Below are 24,089 nucleotides of genomic sequence, written 5' to 3'. Positions count from 1 at the left end.
TCGAGTTGTGAGAATTTACAAGTCTCAACTCCATCTTAATCAAAATAAAAAACAGACTAAAGTGTCAAGTCATGGCTGTCTCGATCGTCCTTTGTGGTGTTTCCCATCGACGTGCTTTATCCACATCTTACTTAGAGAGTCATTTTAGCACTAATAGTAGACTGTTATATCGAGGCGCTTTCCTCGCAATATTCCACAGATGAGTTCAACGTCATATCAATATCCTCAATTCTATAGCTGCATCGCCATCACTGATTGTAAAGAATGTCAGTTTGGGTAGCTCCATCTTCATCTAGGTTGTGCTGATGACTGACCACTGTGGTAGTTCTATAGAAATTGATAAATCCGGCTTGGTTGACGGTTAGGCCAACTATGCATTGTCATGGAAGTATTTTCAAAATTTCTCTGGTATGGGACTACGGCGAACCGGCCGATGTTTCGAATATTCCAAGGGACTCTCCTTTTTGTTCATTCAAGGACATTGCCTACTCATTTTGTCATTAGCTCATGGAGTGCTATCTCTGTGGATTCACTTTTCTGGTTGGCAAGTTGCTTACAGTTAAGTGACCACCTAGGAATATATGTATCCCTTATGAATCAATCTACTAGTCTTTCCAGTCCTTTTAGTAGAAAGCAAGTTAGACTGATCGGTCGGACGCTTTTTGCGATTATGTAGTTGGGTTCCCTGGTTTGGGAATAAATATTACCTTTCGCATTACGCCAGTTAATTGGAATATAAGTTTGTGCTAAGCAAGCGCGGTATATATTCCGAATATTTCGACCCAGGGCATCCATTCCCTCAATTACGAGTTAAGTGCCCATTTCATTCGTTTCAGTCATATTACTTTACATGCCAGAGTCCTATCTTTCGGTTGAGAGCTGTATGCACCCCGAGATGAGATTTTGGATGCTGCCTGGGAAGTGTATTTCAAGCAAAGGTTTTGCCATTTCTTCATCACTTTCTGTCTACCTCCCGTTCTGTGAACGTAGATAACCCAGCTTCTGCTATGTTCTTTACCTAGAACCCGCATTTTGAGGTTACCTCAAGAGAATTGGTCCCTTCACAAAAGGGTCTCCGTGATGATCGTTTAGCCAGCCTTATGGTCTTCGTTACAGCTTTTTGAGCCTCTTTGTACCGATTGCAGTCATCAGTTGAATTAGGTTTTTGAGCTCGGTTGGGGAGCACTCTTGTCGTCCTCCTTTGTTTCGCCAAATCCGAGTTCCACTGTGGTGTTTTACCCTTCTTTGGTGTCCTGAATGGACAGCTCTCTATGAAAGCTTCTCTCATGCTAGTTGTGATCATCTAGGCTGTTTTCTCGATTCCAGTAGTGGATTTGAAACCTCTCCCAGGGATCATAACTTGGGCGCTCGGTTCTATTTTATTCGTCGCCCAATTTGTCTCACGTGGATTTCGAAATGGAGTCGGCGGAGGTGGATCCATACCCATTACGAAATCAATGCGCCGAGAGCGTGATATCATTTGGTACTTTCCGACAAGGGCCGCATTATCAGGGGATGCCACCAATTTCCTGACCACATTGAAAAAAGTGGTTTCAATTGAGGATCTGCAGGTTGGTTCCTACCAGATACTCCAGTAGTCTCGACCCTCTCCCGTTGATGTTAAAGTTTCCCAGCATATATGGTGGGCATTAACATCACATCCTGCTGTTATCCCCATCCCTTTACTTTTATCATATTGATTAGCTCTGTTGAATATTCCACTGGGAACTTCGTTCACGTCATAAGGAAATGAGCAGAGCACCGTAGAATCTCCCTATTTCCCTGTTGACTTTTTCTGATCAGTTTGGTGGTTGTGGTGTCGCCATCACATAGGTCGTTAACCAAGATAGTTTGGAGGTCTTTCGAAACCGCCATGCGGGACTGGGCTCTATCACTTCCATTGGCATACAACAAGTCATCATGTTGGAAGCTTAAGTCCCTAATTTTCCGACCAATAATCCATGATTGTTATATGAGGTATATACATATTTTGCAGCTATCGATCCGACGACAATACTGTAAATTTATTTGAGAAATATGTTCCCTCATTAACGATTCAATTGGGCTGCACATCCCCTTCGATATTTTTAGGAGTCGGCACTTGTAATGTGACGATCCTAACCGGGTAGTAGAGTGGGCAGCCCGTTTGTTCCAAAACTTTCTTAAGATTCGGTTCAGGAACGCCGATAGTGAGGAAAGTTCCTGGCCTATCGGCTCTTCATCTTGCTTTACTGCCTAACAACATCCAGGTGGAGTTATTGAGGTCATTCTGGACACCAAGTTGTTCCAGGATCTCAATACCATAACGCCCTGCCGCTCGGAAACCGTCTTCAGGGTCAATCACACACCCTCCCATACATCGTTGAAGAAGTAGCAATACTGTTTGAGCCACTCGTTCGTCTTTTCATTGGTAAAGTTTATTTGTAACCTCTTACGGGACACACCCACCTACTCAAAGTGTAGTTTAATCCCTTGCTAGAATGCAATCCTTACAGCGAGGAGGAGTTTCCTCAACAATAGATTCGTGTGCAGGACAGCCAATGGTATCTGCTAAAATACTATAGTATCATTGATAAGATTTTGCTATCTGTCGCGATGAGAAAATTATCGATGAGTCTGTCTCTCCAGTCTTACTACGTGTCGCATCCATTGCAAAATGCCTTTTTGTCGACATGATCATTGTGGGGTGCCCCGCGTGACGTGTAAAGTTGTATCACGTTACCTAGCGGAACAGCGTACTTGTACTCTTTCTCTACCGGTCTGCGCTATCTAGCTCTAGGACGATTGAATCGTCGGCCACCGTGGGATAGTGGGCTCCATTGCATGACATATTCGATCAAGAGGCTACACGAAAGCTCATTCTTGATGCGAAATGCAATAGCGAAATCGTTGTTATTTCCGAAAGCTCCTGCTCCCCTCTCCCAATGTAATGGTGAATTTCCTTTTGGGATGGAGTACGCTACGCTACACTTCTGATATTTTTATAAACAAATGGACCCCTTACGCCCCCCGCTCACCCTCACGTGCAACCACCAATACTGCTCCCAGTTATTTACGTTAGTCGATCCTCACCCATGTTTACAGTCAGCCAGGTCTTGTAACATTCCTTTGGGAGATGGCTAACAACTTCTTCGGCACCAAGGACAAAGTCATTTTTGATGGGACCCTAGTGCCCAGAGTCGGTTGTTTAGCGTTTGTGTCGTTTGTAGAGCATGAAACTTTTCCTATTGCTGGAAGAAAGTCGAATCCTGGATTGTGGAGACAACCAGTATTGAACTTGGAAGGGCAACGCTTTGTATCTTGCATCTTTGAGCAAACGCAACTATTAGTTATGTTCTTTTTCAAATTAAAAATTGTTCTATCGCAGTAATATCTGGACTCGTGAAAATTTCTACCATGCTAGATTCGCTAATTGATGATCACTTCAGGAAATGACTGCTAGTAACATTTATTATTTATTTTACCTTCCTATCTTAAATACTTCCTTAAAACCTCTAAGCGTAAACTACAGTCAGTGCTTATGTAATAATAGTACGACATCTCACAACGCTGATCAACTTTAGATAAAGCCATGAAAAGGGCAAAAAAAATAGATAAAGAAAAACATTTTTAATGCTAACATTCTACAAGTATCAAAGGTGTTGAGCGAATCATTTATGCACTTTCGAATCACACATCTTTAGTGTATCTATGATGTATCTTCTGTCTGCCTGCAAGTGATCAGCAAAGTGAAGACGATCCTCTTGGTCTAGGTTTTACACGAACTCAAATGGTTACACCATAGTGCATGCCGTGTTATCAAACCCATTGTGAAGAGATTGTCAACTGAATCCATGCACGCTCGTGCATCCATAAACAATTCATACAGTTGAACGTGAGAACATTGAAATAAAATGCCTGAAAAAAGATACAGAGCTGAAGACAATATGCTCCTCCAGCAAATGTTGTTAATGGGTTAGTACTGGTTGCTATTTGATATTCTCATTGAAATGCACCTTTGAGAGGAGGGTATGGTGCATACCCAAAGGTCAACTGAAGATGCTGTGTCACCTAATGCATTGTCAGCGCTTCCGTGAATGCATAACGTCAATTAAATTTATTGTATGTGATATGCTGCGCTGGGAAGTCGTGAGTCGGTGCCATGACTTATTGACAGGAAGTTCATATTCCCCGCTTGGCTTTTGAAGATTAATGCTATGTCACTGTAATTGTTAATTATCATAAAAGTGATATTCGTATCCTTGGCCGAAACTCTGCGGTTTCGGCCTACCCATCTGAGTTTGAGGTTGAGGCTCCCTTCACACTTCATAAGGAAGCAAAGATGTTCTTGGGGCTAGAACTCGTGCAAAGTTTCCAGTTGCTACTCCTTATATGTTTTGCCATGATTTTCAATTCTTGAAATCCTGTCTATTTTCGTTCCGTTCACAATGGCTTGCAATATGTCTCCATGCAAAGTTTCCCAATCCTCCTTCTCATTGTAAAACCCCCTGTGATTTTCAACCATGTCGCGGACTATTCCGTGGTTGAAAAGTGCCAGAAGTAATTTTCAGCACTCAATTTCGGTTTTACATCGCTCTCCCCAACACGCCCTATTCGGTACGGAACCGAGCCATAACCACATGAAGGTGTGATGTAATTCCGTTCAATCTACATATTATACGATATAATTGAATTTTTGCCTTTCCTCCGGAAAATTTTCGATTTTAATTTCAATTTTCTTCTTCCAGATTAACATACTCTTGGCGAAAAGCTCATCGTAATCGACATAATCGTAGCCATACAGACGCAGAGGAGGCAGGCGAACAATAAATGTAGAAACAATTACAGAAACCGAAAGCGAAACGCAGAAAATTATAACAACAAAACAGACAATTATCGCGGAAAAATTAGTCCAAACTGAAAACTGCCTGATTTTCTTATTATCATAAATTTCCTTCATAATTCGAACAATTTGCTTGAACAAAGCAAATACTCCGGCGGCAAATGAAAAGGAAAATTAGCATAAAAATGATTCACGAATTTTCCGTGATAAACTTTCTCCATGTTGGAGTGTTACTATTCGGTGCGGTGCTTCTGGTAGGAGTTGGTCATGCGGGGGGTGAGGTCTTCACGGCTCTTACTGAAATGGAGGAACTTTTGGAGACCGAAGCTGTCCTGATCAATAATCTTGAGGGATATATTAATGTGCAGGAACGCAAGATGGAGTATTTGAAGAAGTAAGTAAATGTCCTTAATATGATTTATTTTTGGGACTTAGTAAAATGTTCGAGGGGCTGAAAAGTGAAATTTGATGTAGAACTGAATGGGTCTCTCTAGCTGCCATTAAATATTCCTTTTCTAGTGGGGTACGCCAGAGGATTTGAGGAGATGAATTTGTGAGCCCAGCAGTACTTGAAATATGAGTTTCTTTGAATTGAATATGTAAATATACTGAGTATACTTGTACATACATATATGCTATGTGTTAAAATTCAACTAAGCCTTATTCAGTCGAAAACTTCATAAATTTTGATATTCAATTGAGTTGGTTTTCTTTTTCCAGACGTTTTGTATTATGTGAAGTGGAGTGGCTAGTGATGATTCCATACCTTGCAAACTTTAATTAAATAAATTGGAGTCCCCGAACCAAATTTGAAAATATTCCCGATCATTCTTCTATACGAAATCTACGTTTAAAAACATAACATTCAAAACAACTTTAGCTAGACCCCTCCCCCTCTTTGGAAGCTGTAGACCCACAGTATGGAAGAGTTCAATTCAAATCCTCCTATTAATAACAAAGTTGTAGAAGTTCAGAGTCTTCTGTCCGAGTTTATTGCCTTCTAAACTTCTGACATAGACGTTCCCAAGCCCGTTTCGCAGAAAAGAAGGAAGGATTGGCTGAGTTGATGTTCTGCTTAACCAGTAACTTATTCCTTGTTTTTCTTAAAAAACGACCAAAAGATTTCCTGCGGTACAGGTTGAACGTTCTGGAGTTATACGAGGTAACGGGGTGGAACTAAGGGGGCCTGGTGAACCTGAAGCAGTGAATCTGATGTTTTTTCATTCATAGGGCTCATATCATCATAACGGGTATCAGACAGAATGTTGACTATGAGATTCCGGTCCAGAATAACAAATATTTCGATAATACGGTGCTATTTACTAACGAAGACTTCCGCCACAGAGGGGAAGAAGGCTTTCTAAGAGCAACTGAATGCACTTTGTAATATGGTGATGGGTAATGACCAACCAGATCTTCTGGGATAACCAAGGTCAACCACGGCTATTTCAAAACTTGAAGAAAATTAGGAAGTTCACTGTGTAGGTCTGCCAACATCTAAATACAGTTCTACTGAAGTATACTAGTTTGGATAACGTTTCACCAATCATATGGTTTGCTTCGAACAGAAGCCGGGGGAAGAACAGGGAAAACAACCGAACTGATTATGTCTTACTAAAATTTCACGCTTTATTTTACTTAAATAATCAATTATAACATATCCAGATTTCACTTCGCACACTTGGTTTTATGACCTTAGCTGGTCGGCGGACAGGACTCGAGTGATGCCATTGAATGCAGCGGCAGAGGCGAATTGACAATGACGCTCAGGTTCGCGCTTCCGATGGGGCGGCATATGAACCCGTCCCAGCTGAAATGGGGTCATTGGGCGAATCTGACGCTTCGTGTACGCTTTTTTGAAGCCACCACCGGTTCGTCGAAGACCTTTAGCCTCGGCAAGGAGACCCACTTGAAATGGGGTCATTGGGCGAATCTGACGCTTCGTGTACGCTTTTTTGAAGCCACCACCGGTTCGTCGAAGACCTTTAGCCTCGGCAAGGAGACCCACTTGGGCCCGCCTCGGATGTCGAGCTTGAACGAGTGTTTGCCGAACCCTAATGAAGACCTGTGTAGAGTCCCTGGGGGTGTTGATCTCCGCTGTTTCATGTCGGGACGGTGGAGTTGGCCGCATCTTGTAAACTGCGTCCCTGAGCAGACGCAGCATTCCTGAGTAGCTTAACCCTACTCTGATGTCCAGCACAGGGTGGCCGGGAGGGCCCAGATTCTCGTCATACACCATCTCCGCGGGGCTGGCCGTAAAGTTCTCTCGTTGGGTCGTACGGAGACCGAGGAGGACGAAAGGCAAGGACTGCGACCATGACGGATCTTTGGGAGCAATTAAAGCGGCCTTCAGCATCGGATGCCAATGTTCCAGCATATCATTGGACTGTGGATGGTATGCAGTAGTCCTATGTCGTTTGAAGCCAAGGAGCTTTCTTAATTCCGCGAAAAGAGTAGATTTGCTTGTTGACCTTACACTTCTGGCACGCGATGCACTGTCTGACCTAAGAGTTTACGTCCTTGTTCATGGACGACCAGAAATATTTTTCGGTGACCACCCGGTTCGTCGTCCTGATGCCAGGGTGCGCAAGATCGTGTATTGTGTGAAATACTTCGCGTGAGGATTCTTTGTTACTACTATACGGGGTCGTGAAAATTGTGTTCACCAGTGGTGCTTAATCGGTACGGGGTCACCACTTTGGGAAACGTTTCCCTAATCATATGGTTTGCTTAGAACAGAAGCTGGTAGAAGAACAGGGAAAACAACCCAACTGATTATGTTTTACTACAATTTCACGCTTTACTTTACTTAAATAATCAATTATAATATGTTCACATTCCACTTCACATTTAACTAGGTTTTGTTTGAATCTTGGCTTTATGACCTTAGCTGGTCGACGGATAGGATAGGAGTGATGACAAATGTCATTCTTGACATTTGCCACTCCAGTGGGTGAGACCGATGATCCGAATGGTATGTTCGATATCTTATCAGATCCTTATAATACACGACTCTTGGGGTTCCCACCCTGCCTTGGAATCTTTTTGACTATAGTTACCCAAGTAAACAGAACTATCCCGAAACCTAAAGAAAAATGGCGAAAGTTGACGGCACAGGTCCGTGAGTACGTAAGTGCAACTATACTGAAGGTTTCCAGCTTTACCCCGACGATTGAGCTGGTGTTTGGTTTTTTTTTCGTTTTCCAATTTTAAGCTGCACGTCTATTTTCGTTTTACCTTTACGCAATATTCTGGTGCAGTTGCATGCACCAGCCAAACGGCACGTAGTTAACTTCGATAATGACATAAAGGGAAAACAACTGTTCAAAACAACAGCATCACAGAAGAGCTTCAAGGTGGTCGCAAATATTTCGATAGCCCAGTCGACAGTGTTTATAATGGGGCCCTCATTTACGATGATGAGTAGCTCACTCCAACACGATTTTGAACCCTAGAACATCTAGTTACATTTCACTCCTTGTGGGTAAAATGGCTAGTCATCATAACATACGGATTGGGGGACCAAGCGAAGCAAAATTTTTGGGCGTGACGGTTTCCCTATGAAATAAGTATTTCTGGTGACTCTTATAGCGTAAATAGAGTCGCTACTTTCACTTTTCCGTAAATCCTCTGTCCTGGAAATGCTTACTAGAGAGTGGAAGAAACACTAAAATTTCAAAATAGAGCGCCTGTCTTCAGTGCTATTATTGGAAGCGTATTTTCGTACTCCCTGTCTTGCAAACATAATGGTTAAAATAATCCCGACACGTATCCAAGATCGGCAGAGAACGAGGTTGTTTATATTCAAGGTTTCCCTGCAATGATCACATCAACCTTTGTGGACCATTGTGTAACAGTTTACTGAATTTGGATTTCCATTTTACTTCTTCATCGATTCCGAGTAGGGTTTCCTGGACGCAAACACGGGTGCATCAGGAGTGTTCTATGCAGATGGAACATTCTGTAGAAACTAACAGCTATCATTAGTGTGACACGTTTGCAACGGCGCAACACGTAAGATGCTGTATCAAGGTAAAATCCAGGAGGAATTTCAAATCCAGAGGCAGGCAGAGTTTGCCAGGGTTTCATTTTGTTTCCGATACCATTCTTTCTCGCCATCGTTGGTGTCCAATATGCAGGAACCATTTCAATGGCTTTGACACCTTTCTTCAAACATTTCGACTATGCTGATGATATCTGTTTGTTTTCACATCGAGCCTTAGATCTGCACCACAGTACTCTGGAAATCAGAGTTACTCTGTCACAGAACTCAACGTTACTCGACCCATTACCAGTGCTAATCCGCCTTCGCAATTTTCTCTGAAACCTGGAAGTATAGACATCTCGACGCCAATATCAAATTAATGTTCTTCCGCGTCAATCTTCTCTTTGTGCTGATATATGGAAGCAGCATATGTAAAGTGACGGCCACTGTCCCCCGGGAGCTCGAAGTGTTCGGTAACACCATTCCTTGAGTGTTGACTCGGTGACTCCAACTCGACGACGAGAAACGACGATGGAAGTTTAACATGCCCAAAAACCTTCGCAGATCCTTGAATCTTGTCTAGTTCCGGGTGGATTCCCTCAGGGGCCTAAAAACTGTTGAAGGAATTTGCATTTTTCAATGTTAAGTACAAGACCAGCCTCAAGGACACGTTGAAAAATACATTCAATATGTTCCAAATGCTCAGAATCTGAAAAAGATGCAACCAAAATATCATCCAAAAATTAAAGTTTTGGAGGACAGAGTAGAACCTGAACCTCTGAAAAGTTTGCGCCGCATTGCACAGACCAAAAGGCATTCGTGTGAACTCGAAGAGCCCGGAAGGTGTGCATATTGCTGTTTTCGGAATATCTTTTGGAGCTGCGGGGTTTGATAGTACGCCTTGGCTAAGTCCAAAGTCATGAAAACACGGCAGTTAGTGAGTATGGGATGCGGTCTGGAATGGTGTGTGAATTCAGATGTCTGGAATCGCCACATGGTCTCCATCCGTCTTTGGGTTTTGGGAGAAGACAAGCAGCTATTTGATGATCTGCAAGTTCCCTGCTTTAAAAATGTGCCGAATTCTTTCATACCAACAGTGAGTTTTTGAGGTGTTAATGGACGCACCTTCGATAAGATATGGGAGCGAGTAGTGCCATATGTGGTGCTGAACATCATGTTTAGCTGGCTGTGAGAGACTACTTTCGGTAGTTATGTTGCTGTATTTTGGAAGTGACACGCAAATGCGAGGGTCCGCTGGTATGATATTGCTACTTCTTCAAAAATTATTGAAAGATTGACAGTAGACCAGGTGGCAAGTTTTCCTGAAGACTCGAGCGAAGCTACAGGGTCTATAAGAGACCTAGCCTGCAGATCCACTAGCAATCCATAGTGGTCTAGAAAGTCGACGCCTATTATGGAACTACAACAAAACACCATGAAGACTTTCGTCTAAGTCCTAGCCTAACGTCTACTTGCCTGTAACTGTAAGTGTGTATGGTTGAGGAGTTTCCCGCCGCTAGCTTTAGTTGTTGCGAAATCAGTTTGTGATTCTGCGATATCGGGGGAACTGAAACGTCTGCGTCTGTGTCAACCAGGACCAAATGATCATATATTCTTAGACGGCGTGGTGCTGCATTCTGGGTAGTCGTCGCTGGAGCTCCCGACGAGTTCAGTTCTTTTGAAGATGCGAAGGCGCACGGGCTGGTACACTTCTTTGCTTTGTCGGCAAAGATGCGGGGATACCAGCAAATTGCAGGACTCGTTGAGGTCCCCGACGTGAGACTACTCGATCGCCCACTTTGGTCGGAGGATCGCGAATGAGTTTTGGACCTAGCTCCCGAATGCAAAACTCTGACTGTTGCCGCTCCCCCTGAAGTTCAGCAATTTACTCGTGGCTTCTGTGATATTTCATTGACCACAGGGGACGCATGCACTTCGTGGATTTTGTCAGCAGTGTTTGCTAATATCCCTAAAGATCCGGAGTCTGCACAGGTCAAAATGGCCTGGGTGCTTCTCGGAAGCCGCCGCAACCACAGCGATTTCAGGAGCTCAACCAACTGCTTCATTTCACGCAGCAGTTGGCTTGGGGAGCGGTCGCCTAAAATGAGCTCCGTCAGCAAGTAATTCAGCTTTGCTGGTTCACTTACCGAGAGTCGCCCTCTAATTTCGAGTAGGCTGACGAGCGCGTGATTGAACCCCGTGGCATCAGTAGTGATGCCTGCAAGCGCAAACTGGGCCTCTATTTGTTGGAACCAGGCCTTCGGGATATGTCGCCAAAACGGTGGCACTCGTACCATCACTGCGGCCACGGGGGGGGGGGGCGCGGAGGTGCCGGATTTTCTTGGAGAAGACGAAGCGTCGTTCGAGTTTAACAACGAATAAATGAATAAATTTCGAGGCTCAATTAATCCGATTCGAGCCTCAACTCTTCAATTTCTAATAATGAGTTAGTTTATCAGGACGTCCTAACATTGTTTCATTCCACCCGCAAATTTAAAGACAAATGGCTTTCTCAATTAGACTTCTAAATTGCTGAGATATTGTTAAGATCAAGCTTTCCTCAGTCCATGATTTTACAGATAGTTACTGAGTGATTTGAAAAGCTAAAGAATTATTCTACTTTAAACACTAGAAAGTAAAATAGCCCATGGGTTTCCGCTATTCTATTTTCAAGGGCCAGTTTCAGATTCTTCAGCTTGGCAAATATTTTAAATATTTTTTACAATTCGGTCGATATATTGTGTGTGAGATTTTTGGGGGCGAAATTAGGAGCAATTCAATTTCTTCACCACTCTAGATGGTTCCTTGGAAATGTGATATATTGTACAAGTATATGACACTTCAACATCGAACTATGTAATTTGTTTGCTAAAGTATCTGTAGTTTTTATAATAGTGTTCGATAACACTTGTTAAAAAAATACTTTATTGTTTTCTTTACAGAAAAATGAATGAATACCAAAAGGAGCACGAAGAAGCTTCAGCTGATATTTCAGAATATCTAGCAAATCCAATAAATGCGTATCTACTAACAAAGCGTCTGACATCAGACTGGAAGCAAATAGAGAATCTTATGGAGTATGATGTTGGGACAGGTGAGTGATATTTTCAGCTTAGTTAATATTTCGACCTTTGCATATTTCACTCCCACAAAGTCACAAGAAAACGTCAAATTACCTGGATTTCATTTTGCACAGAATTCCTTGACAACATTACCAATTTCCGAGAAGTCCTGAAATTCCCAACAGATGAAGATTTGAACGGAGCTGCTGTAGCTTTGATGCGACTACAAGACACCTACAATTTGGACACATCCAGCGTTGCTCGAGGAGAGCTCAATGGAATCCAATACAGGTACAACACCGAAAGTACTTATTCAAATAAAGATACCATGACTGATGGGAAATATTTACATTTTCCAGCACTGAAATGACATCAAACGACTGCTTTGAGCTGGGTCGTCAGTCATACATGAATGGGGACTATTACCATACCAAATTGTGGATGAACGAAGCCATGGACCGTTTGCAAGCCGAGCATAATAGGACGTATTACAGTGAAGTCAGCAAAGCAGACATTTTGGAGTATTTAGCATTCTCGGTGTATAAAGAGGGTGAGTGGGTCTAGATGATTTTATTTTCAATTGCTTTGAAGACTTTGTTGATTAAGTTTTTGAAATGATGAGCGTGACCTTGGATACTCTTGACGGTATGTTTGTGTCACCCGGCGTAGTTAACTAAAAGTTTCCTCTGTTTTTAATTATTTGTCAATTGCTTTTAATGAGTGCTATATTGAAGTAGTAAGCTCAGTTCTTCTTAAAGTGTCGTTTGCGTGTAATGACCTGATGGGGGTAGTACTCTTTATAGGAATTTCCTATGGGCTAAGAGTCGTTGATATAAGGAGACAAAGATGCGCCGAGCTTAAGTCTCTGTACAGAGCATAATGAGTTTTAAAGGTAAAAGTCGACACTTGCCAGTGTTATTTCAAATAGCTCCTCGTCTCTTTGCAGCTCCTTTACTAACAGTTCGAAAATAGAGTTGTAATTTCAGAATTAGTGTTCGTCCCACGTTGCCGCTTGAATTTCTAAGAGTTTCCGGATGGGAAACACGACTAATGGGAAAGGCTACCGCACAATCATTGATCTTAATGTACGAGTATAATGCATCTTTATATAGTATAGCCATAAGTTCTGTCAGTCAAACCAATTTTTATTTCTCACGAATCAAATCAATCGAAAAGTGCACCATTGGGAAAGGGAAACATAGAGCTTTCAAACGAAAAAAAATATTCAAAATGGCCGCCGCAAGCAGCTACACAGGCCCGAAGTCTGTGAGATTGTGAGGCGGCATTTCTCGAGCTCTACGCACAATGTTGGTCTTCAAACTCTCCAAGTCGATGTAAGTTCGATCGCAGGCAGTCGCCTCGCACTTATCCCAAAGGCTGTAGTCCAGAGGATTCAAATCTGGGCTGCTTGAGGAACTCAGGAACATGCGCCGCTAACCACTGCTGAATTATCATGGCTTTTTGAGCGGGAGTCGGGTCCTGCTGGAAGCACCACGGTTTTCCAGCGAATAGAGATTCATTCAATGGGTCGACTACATCCTCTAACATCTTTTTGTACACGCTCGCATTGATTTTGACGCCGGCCTTGCAGAAATGAATATCAGCTACTCCGTGCTATGAGACACCCCACCATACCATGACAGAAGTCGGATAGTGACGACTTTGCACTCGCGGAGCATTTTCTTTGGCTTCATAACAATTGTGAGCATATACTCCATCATTTTGTCGGTTGAATTTTTCCTCGATGGTAAACATTTTTTTATCAGAAAATATAATATTGCGATATTTTTTACCGGGAAATCATTGCAGAAGAGCAGTACACCGAGTTCGCCGTATTTCCCTTAGTTTTGGCGTTAACATGTGGCTAACACACCGCCGGTATGCAGCGAGACCGACATCTTCTCGTAAAATACGACTCATACTTCGAGTTGAAACGCCCATTTCCGCCGACATTCGTTTCTCGTTGCGGAGAGAATTGCGACGAACACGCTCACGCACAGCATGCACTACATTCGGGCGACGCACGGAGCGCGGATGCCACTCCCGCGGCCTGTCGACCACATCACGCGGTATCGAGCTAATGTCCTAAAAACGAATCGTTCGTTTACCGGCAGCTTTTTTAGCAAACTATGAATCCTTATCGTCGTATTCCCACATTGGTGCAACGCAATTCATTTTCGTAGTTACCGAACTTCATCGTCTTGTCGTTCACGTGCTAGTGACCTTCGGAATCTGAAATTCTGACGGAAGTGGGATATGGTTAGGTACTCTCCGTGCGTAGTGTTACCAATTTCGGTAGCCCAACATTTCTCTCTATACGCATCGGCTGACAGAACTTATGGCTATACTATGCACATCTGATGCAAATCACATTTGAAACGTTCTAGGGGGATGAAAAATCCTTAAAGTTACAATAGCCCAATTCAGACCTAGACACTTAATTTCGAGATTTTAACGATATAGCGCGGCGGCAATGTGTATTGTGCTACCCTGAGATTATTATCCTGATTTGAATCTGATACTGATTCCCAGCCAAGTCGACTAATATTCAACATGCAACCTGCGACACAAATCCATCTGCCACTAATGAAGTTCGAACCGTGGCCTTCCGTTGTAATAGCTTACATCTCTAGCCATTAGGTCATCCAGATATTTTTAGTGTATAGTTAGTTCATTATAATTATATTTAATTCGAGAATAAGCTACATTTTCACGAAGAAACCGACCGTCCCCATATAAGGTCCTCCGTAGCTATGCTCTGTTTTATACTAGATAGAGTAATATCAGATCGCATAATTGAAAATGCACCAAATGAGTTGGTTTCACACCACAGTAGGTTAATGCTCGAACTCGCCTGGTAATCAACCGCTCAGAAAGTTGAGTATGCCTCGTATGCGCCGATGTTTGCTACTTTCTCTAAATGTGCAAAGAACTAACTTTTATCTAATAGCTCACAACCATATTGGAGGGGTGATTTTGGAATGACAGGCCGTAACTTACCTAGGTGTAACTATAAGTTCAGTCAATGAAATGAATCTGACTGGGGACGAAGTGCCAAACACATCGAAAAAACGCTTAAATGGTTGTCTGTAAACGAGCGATATATTTCTCGTACTATCAATAACCATCGGCAGAAAGGCGACTTAGCTTTTGGAATGAAATAGCGTTCTCCGGCGAAAAGCAATTAGATCGGCAAAATGGTAGAAGTTACGCAAGTAGCTGTTGACAGCTTCTTCAAAAAAGCTCCATGTAGTCATCATTTTCCTCATTGATGGTCTGGTAGGATATGTCGTACTACGGGGAACCAAAAGTCCCTTTCTGTGAAAAGGGATGAACATAAATAGCACGGTATGTTGGGATATATTTGACGATGCTGTTCGGCCTCTTTTGGATACGCTCATTCAAGATAACTGATCTTTTCAAGAGAACAGGCTTCTGAGAGCCTAAATAACTCAGGAGAAATTAACCGAGAATGAGACTAGTTACATTACAGCTAAAAAGTGGTGTTCCACAATTCCGGATGTTGATCTCTTGGATTACCCGCTTTGAACCGAACTGGAGGCGACCGTCTGTAACCATTGGTACCATAATTTAGATTCATTAAGGCTATTGTCAAAATGGCGAGGGAAGTTCCTCTTGAAAGCTGTACGAATTGACCGGGAAGTCGCCTAAACGACCCAGGCGCTGTATACAGCAAGGGGCGGGTCTTTTCGAATAATTTTTTGGCGTATGTTACATTAGCTAAACTCTTTTATCATTATCATCATTATCCTCGGAACTCCGAAAGAACTTATGGTTATTCTAAGGATAACATGACATAGTTCTAGCAATGCATTGCATTTGATTTTTTGTAGTCTATTCGAATTTAGTATTACTCAGCTCACTCTCTCCTCAAGAGGTCGTTGCTTCGGTCGGCCGTTGGTCGTGCGATCATAGTGGGTGATCTCTGAATACCAAGGTGGGCTCTAACCACAATTTGCTGGAGTATTTGATGGGGGAAATACAATCATGAGGGCCGTAGTGAAAATATTGCGAGGTTTCCGGCCTTCTGCAGTTTCCATTCCATCCACACTTTTAGGTGATAGAGTCTAATGTAAGATCAGCTGGATTTCAACTGACCTACAACGTGCATCTAACCAGATCGGTTGATCTGGTTACACTACGACCAGCAGTGGACTTAGGAACAGTGTTGTCAGACGTGGGAAAGTACGGCATCGAAAAATGGGACAAAAGGGTACCAAATGGTAAAAAGAAAAAATTTCCTCTCCTCTGTTTTTGTATTTTGTTTCATACCCATGTATATCGGGAAATTTTACTACCAATATTGCTGGGACACTGCCAAATTAGTTTAGGTAAGGCGAGGTTAAAGAGCGCACATTTGAACACATATGAGACAACACAAAAAAAATATCAAAACATCTGCCCCCACGTAATACAGATCACACAAGAAAGGCACAGAAAATGAGCATAACCGAACGCCATAAAAGTTTTGGCACAGCAAGAACAAGTGGGAACCTGGAAGCTCGGCGCTTTAGATATGAAAGGTTTTATTTGTTTCTTATGTAAGTATATTTGCGGACAGAACTGCCCCATTTGTACGTAGCCCTTGATGTATATGTATATTTAGGATGTCAAACTACTCACTTTAGTGTGATAGTTTCTGCGAATAGGTTCGCTGAAGAATTCATCGCTTTCGAACCCCGATAGGGGATGGAAAGCTTCAAAAGCTACCACTGGCTCCTGTCGCACGATTATGTGGGACTCTTGCCCGTTGAAACCACCTCCTTGTGCGTCCCCTGCAATATTCGAGCACTTTGCGCAATATGGCGAATCATCATGTTCAAATCGATAGAGATATGCTCGACAACCTCCGTGTCCGCTTAAAAGCTGGGTTAGGTTGAAACCTACCTCGCCGTGGGGTCGTATATTCCATATGATTCTTTGGGTCCAGCGGCCTTTTTCTGACTGGTCCCACTTCTTCTGCCATTCCGCGATGGTTACACTTCGTTGGAACTGCCACCAACGGGCAGCAGATTTTCCGGTGAGATACGTTCGATCATAAAGTCCTTTTCCTTCAATCGCCAGAATCTCAATCGGGATCATTCCTGCTATCACGCAGGCTGGCTCATCGGATATTGTTCTGTAACGCAACATGTTCGGAATGCATTTATACGATACGCAGCTCCACTCTTTCTCTTATATGTTGTATTTTTCAGTGCATCTCCCATCTCGAGAGAAGGAGTTGACTGCTTGTTTTCGGTCGACCTATATTTGGTAGTATACTCGCAATCAGTGCTCCAATGTTATACGCCTTGGCTGCTGGAGACTTCATATGTGATTTGAAGTTTAGCCTCTTATCATTACGCCTTAGTTCTTCTCTTACTACTTCCGTCTTAATGTCGTAACACAAAGCCCAACCAATGGAGGCCACACCAGCAGGGATGTCTAGTGTCAGTATTGCTTTATACATAATAGTCCTCAAGAGTAGACCTAAGACGGACCCTTGTGGAACTCCACATGCCATTTGATATAATTTCATTCCTCCATCTAATTCGCAGCACAGAGGCCTGTCGATTATTAAGTGGGCAACGATATGCACCAGGCAATTCCGCCCGCCTAAGTTGACTCAAGTATTTTGCTCCATTTCGCGGAATTGAAGGTGTATCGAGTGTGAACACTGCACAGCATTTGTTCTCGTCAAGTGCGGCCGTAGTGTTAGCCATCAGGCTAACTGCACCCTTCGTAGTCTTCTCCTTTTGAAAACCGAACTGATTCTCAGAGAGACCGCCTTAATTTTCGACAATTGGAAGTAATCTCTTACAGACTATACGTTGAAATAACCCAGCTGTTTGTCAGGCATGGGTATGAGAATTAGCCTCTGTTTTTTCCACTCACTGGGAAATGCTCTTTCTTTAAGACATGCGGTGTATACCTCTGTAAACATATTTGGTGCTATTTTCACTTTTGCCTTAAGTGCTTTGCTGAGGTTACTATCTAAATCAGGAGCCTTATTTTCTGCTATTTTTTGTAGTTTCCAGGACGTCTACCTCGCTTACCACTGGGAGTTAGCCAATAGAAAGGCTAGCGGTATTTACATTTTGTGGGAGGAGGGTCATCACTATCTCGTCTAGCAAGTTAGGGCAAGTAATCGATTGAGAGCTTTGCCTTGGATTTTGGACATCACTGTTTTGTAGGCGCCTCTCCAGGGGTCCGAATTAGCTTCCTTACATAGCCGTGTTGAAGTGTTCACTTTTACTTCTTATTGTAGCCACATGCAATTTTTTCCGCGCCTCTTTGATGTGGTCATGTATTTAGCTGCTCGCATTCAGATCCGTTCCTGTTTCGTGGACTGCGTCTGCTGACTTTGAGGTATTCTTCGATTTCAGGGTTCCACCAGAAGTTTGGTGTTTGTTTCTGGGAACTACTGCACCTTGGTATGTACGCGTCGCATACTCATCGTAGCTTTTCGACAATTTGGGAAACCTTATCATTTGCGTTTCCTTCGGGCTTTGTCTTTTCCAGGAGGACCTGTTTGAAAGTTTGCTCGTCAAACCCGTTGACAGGCTATTTTCTTCCGTAACCAATTTATTTTTGTATATTACTTGATTTCGAAAATTATGGCCTGATGGTCGCTGTGTGTGTAACTGTGGAGATCCTGCACTAAAGTGTCGCTAACAAATGTGACATCTACCACCAACCCCATTACACTTTTTCGAAAAGTGTTAACGCATCAAGTGTTTGCTTGAACAACATTCCGATCAGAAAGAGCTTAAAGTAATACACGCCCCCTTGGCTTCGTTTTTCGGCTACCCCATCCTTCAGTCCATGCGTTAAAGTCGCCAGCTACAATTTTAGGGTTATGGTCTCTTGCATCCTCGCTAGCCTCTCCATCATTGATTGAAACTCCTCCCTTGTAAGACTTGTTGCCGCATAGCAATTGTAGATGGATGTACCACCTATTTTCGCTCGCGTCAAATCACTCTTGAGGATCTTCATTGTTCCTTCTATAGCACGATTTCCGCATGACCATATCGCCGTTTTTCCGCTCTGATCCGCAACCCAAATTTCACTGTATAGGCTTTTGTACTGTTCGCAGACAATGGCGACGTCAATTTTACTTTCAATTATCGTCTGGGAAAGCAGTTCCTGACTACCTGGGATGTGGGCGCTATTGATGTCATTCATTTGCCTGTAGAACAGAAAATTGGGCCTTCATCACACTGTCTGCTCGTCTGTATGTCTGTCTGTCATACGCTTTTTTTCTCGGAAACGGTTATAAGCATTAGCACGGAATTTAGTGGAAAGGTAGAAACTGGTGACGCTCACCCATAGAGTCAGTCACGTCAATCTACCTCGAATTTAAAGGCGGTCCCCATCCATGTATATTTTTTTCCTTTGATGTCATGTGGGGTATCTGCTTTTGCTTTCTGAAACCGGTTTTAGTTTTGAAATTTGTTGGAAAAGTGGGGAGGGGGAGGCCAAAAGTGATAATTTCCCATTCTCAGAGATCCAACCAAAACATCGAAAAAAAATCAGAAGGCTTCCACTATATGGTGCCTAGGCTCCGAAATATCTTCCATATCAATATCTATTCAAATAAAGTGAATAATAGTACATTATTCTAATTTTTAGTAATTGACTGCAAAACCCCTGTTAAGTTCATCCTAGAATCATGCAGCAATATAAGCAATAACATAGAGCATGATTCTACCAAGTTTGGTGAAAAGCGCACTATTACTAACAAAGTTATGATAGGTCAAATTGTCGGTTCCGTGCAAATTCAAGACTTTGAATGTCAGTATTATGCGAAAGTGGATATTCTCACATAATATATGCATATGTTACGAAACCTTTCATACCTGAAGTGTCAAGTTTCCGGTTGCTCGACCTGTTTAGCCCCTTCAGAATTTTCAGAATCGTTAGTGAACATATTAAAATGTTTTAAGTTACCAAGCAATGAAAATATTGTTTTCAAGGTGCACACCCACCCTGGTACTTTTTGAGCCATCTTTCGGTTTGGACGATGGATGAAAGTGATGCCTCGTAGGCGAGTATTACGTTGAAACCAGTCAACATATTGCTGTCAAATTTTACAGCGAAAATTCGAAAATTAGAATTATTGGAATATTTCTTGATTTTTTTCTGGCACCTATCGCCCTATGTATGTAGCGGTGACGCCGATCAATATTCTCAAAAATAATATTTAATTTTGACAATGCGTAAATAACTTATTAGGGTCGAAATTATAAGTTGCGTTGCACGACAACCTACGATATCACGTTCATCTCTTCCTGATTACAGCGCAAATATCTTTTGTAATTGAGTTTCATTTTGCAAAGTCTTTGGTATCATCAAAGTGAACAGCATGACTTCATTTCCGAAACTTTCTGTAGATAAACCCTTCTCCCGTTCATTCTCCTGTTAAGCCGCGCTGAAAGGACAATGTTTGTCTCACAGGGAAATTCAATATTATCAAATGTGAAAGCTTCTATTATCGCACGTATGTTTCTGACACTCTTCCTTTAGCCAGCTAAGATAACAACGTTGATTCAATTTCTCCTTACAACCCGTTCTCTGCCACATTCTCCGGAAATAAATGCAATGCAATGACATCATGGTCCTGCATATAGTAGTTCCTTCAGACTAGACTCATTTTCCAAAAGAGCCATCTCTATCTCCAGTTTCGTGTTGAAAGGAGTCATATATTTGCATATTCCGAGATTTTCTTTTGAGCTCCGGAAAAGCTCCCATATGCCAAGATATAGCAAGTGAATCTAGAAACAGAAGAATGCATTCTAAAATTCATGGAAATGTAAAATTCATCCTTGGGGGTTGCACAGAACTTGCGCGTTCGAAAAATCCAATGAAAGGTCTGAGGTTTTGTGTTTTTTGTTGTGTTGTGTTCATTAATGCAAGGAAATACTGAGCAATATCATTGCATATGGGTCCCTTGTAGGGGTTCACATAAGCGTATGTATATATGCTAATGAGTATTTCATTATAGAAAGTGCTGCATCACATGGAGCTCCGGGAGCTGGGATATTATCTGAAAGGAGTCTTGATTCTATGAGTAAGCCGTTCTGTAATATAGTGGGAGGCTGTGGGTAGTGCACCTTTTGAATTCATATATTAGCCCCCATATCCTGATGCGGAATTTATCGACAATTTGTTTCCTAAAGCAATAATTTCAAGGTAGTCACATTTCTTAGAATGGAACTTTTCTAATTATTGTACCTTCTATAGTTCTTCAAACTAATCAGTTCAATAGCAGAACTGTCATGTTCCATGCCTCGTGAAGTACCATAATTACTTGTTGAACATTTATGCAAACATTTCCTTGAACATATGTAAGTATAGTGCTGAAGGTGATATTGAAAATGACATTGCAAGCGTCGAGAACGTGTAGAATACGATTCAATAAAGTGCCATGTCATGTCTTGTAATCATTCACGTACTTGTTATCTCAGTTGTCGATAATTTTGTAAAAATCATTCCATTGAGGTTTCTGATAAAATTTTGAAAACAAACTGAGCACCAACGGAGACACTATCAATTGAAACTTTTCCAAACAAGTTTCCAAACAATGTGAACAATCTCTAAACGAGAAATTCAAGCAAAAGGCTGTCATTTATGATTTAGGTATCATTATTCTCCGAAAATCTGTGGACCATACCACAGCATTTCAGTGAAAAGTACACACCTTTCCGAAAGTATGTCCTTGACGGGATAAGAAAATGTCGGGGAAATATTGAAAATAAATCATAATGGCCTCTCCCAAAATTAGTAAATATTGAGGTTCCTTTGCCTTTCGTATCTCCAAGAGGGTTGTAGCCTCTTTTTCAAATTTAAGTATCAGCAAGGCGGCGCCTAGATTTTTATGTGGCTTAGAGTTTCGGAGAACTCTTGTTTACAATGCACGCGAATACTATAGAAGTATGAATAGAAAAGTTTGAATTTACGCTTGTCTAAAAAAGATAAAAGTTGCATCGATTGTGAGACAAACTAGGCTACGAAATTTTTTATAACCCCTAATTCACAAAGTGTGTATCTCCAATGAGAAAACAAATATGCACTTTAGCCCGGATGCTCTTTAATTTATCGAGAAAACCTTGTTACATATATGGTGGCCTACTAGCTCCGCTGGTGTTTAGAAAAATATGAAATTCGATACGGCTCTAGTATTGGCAGTGCGGCCTCAAAACACTGCAGTAGAAGGCCGTCTAGGAAACTGCCTGAATGAAGTTAGGAAGCCAAAGATCCTTAGAAATTCATAGATAGCCAAGAATATGCAGGAGCGACTTAGGTAGGCTTTTATATATATACATGGTGAATTTCTTTAATCCGGACCTCAAAATTTCCTATTTGCTGGTGAGCCACCGGGGCAAACTGTCGTTAACACTACAATGTTCGTCTATGATGATAGTAATTTTAAGCTTCTTTTAGGCCATGTTATTGACTTTGAACAAAAAGGATGTGAGCTCGTTGTCGTTTTCGCCCTGCCCCCAATATCTACGGTAAAATCTACGTCGATTAGCCTCTTTGAGAAACTTTTTCGATCGTCAATATCTTGAGGCAAAAGTGATTTTGTTGACTGGGGTGGGGCGACTAAAATTCTTTGCAGGATTCTTCTCTTGATCGTGGTTAAGAGTTCTAAATTTTTCTTGCTAAGAACTCAGGTCTCCGAGGAATACATGGACCGACTCACCTACGGTAAGACGTTTTGAGCGAAATAGTTTTTGTAAGCTAAAATAGGTTCTGTTAACATCCAACAACCGTGCTCGGATTTCATCGTCATAACTCTTATCGATTGTTTTTTCGACTTCACATAGGAGAAATTATCAACGGTCTCAAAGTTGTAGTCTCTCATCCTTACTGTTCTCATTTGACCAGTGCCATTTGAAGCTGTTGTTTCTTTGATTTTTGGTGCTGACATTGTCACCATGTAGGTTTGCGTCTCAAGATGTCCTGCTGATCGCCGCCTACCCTCGATCTGGATGAAGGCCCGATGCCGATATTGTTAGTGTAGGTGAGTAGTTGGATAACCTTGAAGGGAATTGTGCTTCTCCTATTTACAACAGCATTATGGGCCATTTTTCCAGCGGCCAGGTTAAAAGGCATGCATGATAGGGATCCCCTTGTCTTAGACCGTTGTTGAGGTTGAATGGTATCGGGAGGGACCCTGCTGCTTTTATCTGCCTCACACAGCCTGGGCGGCCTGCTCAGTTTTATCGATCTAGTCGCCGTATCGAATTCTCCAATGCCGGTTTACAGTTTTCCAAAGACTCAGGTAGCTAGGCTACCGTACGGAAGATCGCGGTTCAAATCTCGCTGGTGGCCAGGTGGGGGGATTTTTATCGTGACTGAATGTCGGATACTATGATAGTCGACCCCGTTGCTGATTTGCCTGCAATGCAGCCTCTTTGGTATGGGCCGATGATATTCTAGGCATATAGGGATGATTGCTCTTTAGTTGGTGTACTTGCGTGATATCCCCCTTTTTATGTATGGGATAGATAATGCCTCTTTGCCAGTCATGCCCGCACCACAGACCTGATGCCGAGAACGATGTCTTCTGGCAATTTTTCGATGAAAAGACTTGTCACGTGCCTGCTGATGACTATATTATCATGAAAAGGCGAAGGTGAAAAGGCAGACGGTAACAGGTACCATAGGGGAAAAGGGTTCGGAGCGGGCAATGAGGGTGAGGAGTGAATAATCGATTTTGCGGACACACATGACCTTGTACTTATGAATACATGGTTCATCAAAGGATTGTCTCATCTTCCTACATTTTATAGTGGGAACAGTAAAACGCGAATCGACTATACTCTCATAAGACGCCGACACTGATTACAAAGCCGTTCCCTAAGAGACCATCGCACCTCAAAATCGGCCGTTGATTGCTGTCCTGCGAATTAAGCCACTGATAAAACAGAGTGAGGAACGCACTGGCCCGCGACGCATTAAATGGTGGCGATTTGGTGAGAAGAAACAAGAAACGATCTCACCCAGACGATTACCGATCATTACGAATGTGGAAGAATCCAAAACCAAATGAAAGACACGGTCCACTCGGGATGGCAGGAGAGATCTGTATCGACTTGCTAAAAGCCGTAACGAATATACACAGAATGTTGAACACTTCTGTTGCATTAATGACAAGAACGGTACTTTGCTTACCAATCCTCTAGCCGCAACGGATAGATGGCGAGAATACTTC

At 42.3% G+C, this 24,089-nt stretch overlaps 1 protein-coding gene across 3 annotated transcripts in view; it reads left to right on the top strand.

Moving 5' to 3' along the window:
* Window positions 1-24,089, top strand: part of LOC119657207 (prolyl 4-hydroxylase subunit alpha-1-like) — a 68,519-nt gene that overhangs the window by 34,421 nt on the left and 10,009 nt on the right. For all 3 annotated transcript variants that reach the window (XM_038064017.1, XM_038064015.1, XM_038064016.1), the window contains exons 2-5: window positions 4,728-5,216; window positions 11,750-11,901; window positions 12,004-12,160; window positions 12,229-12,419. In XM_038064017.1, the coding sequence (XP_037919945.1) occupies window positions 4,984-5,216; window positions 11,750-11,901; window positions 12,004-12,160; window positions 12,229-12,419 (733 nt within the window). In that variant the 5' untranslated portion in view covers window positions 4,728-4,983. The remainder of the gene's footprint in view (window positions 1-4,727; window positions 5,217-11,749; window positions 11,902-12,003; window positions 12,161-12,228; window positions 12,420-24,089) is intronic.

The sequence above is a fragment of the Hermetia illucens genome, chromosome 5, assembly GCF_905115235.1.
Source record: "Hermetia illucens chromosome 5, iHerIll2.2.curated.20191125, whole genome shotgun sequence".
Classification (NCBI taxonomy): Eukaryota; Metazoa; Arthropoda; class Insecta; order Diptera; family Stratiomyidae; genus Hermetia; species Hermetia illucens.
The sequence above is the reverse complement of the archived record's forward strand: the minus strand, read 5'-3'. Positions and strand labels throughout refer to the sequence as shown.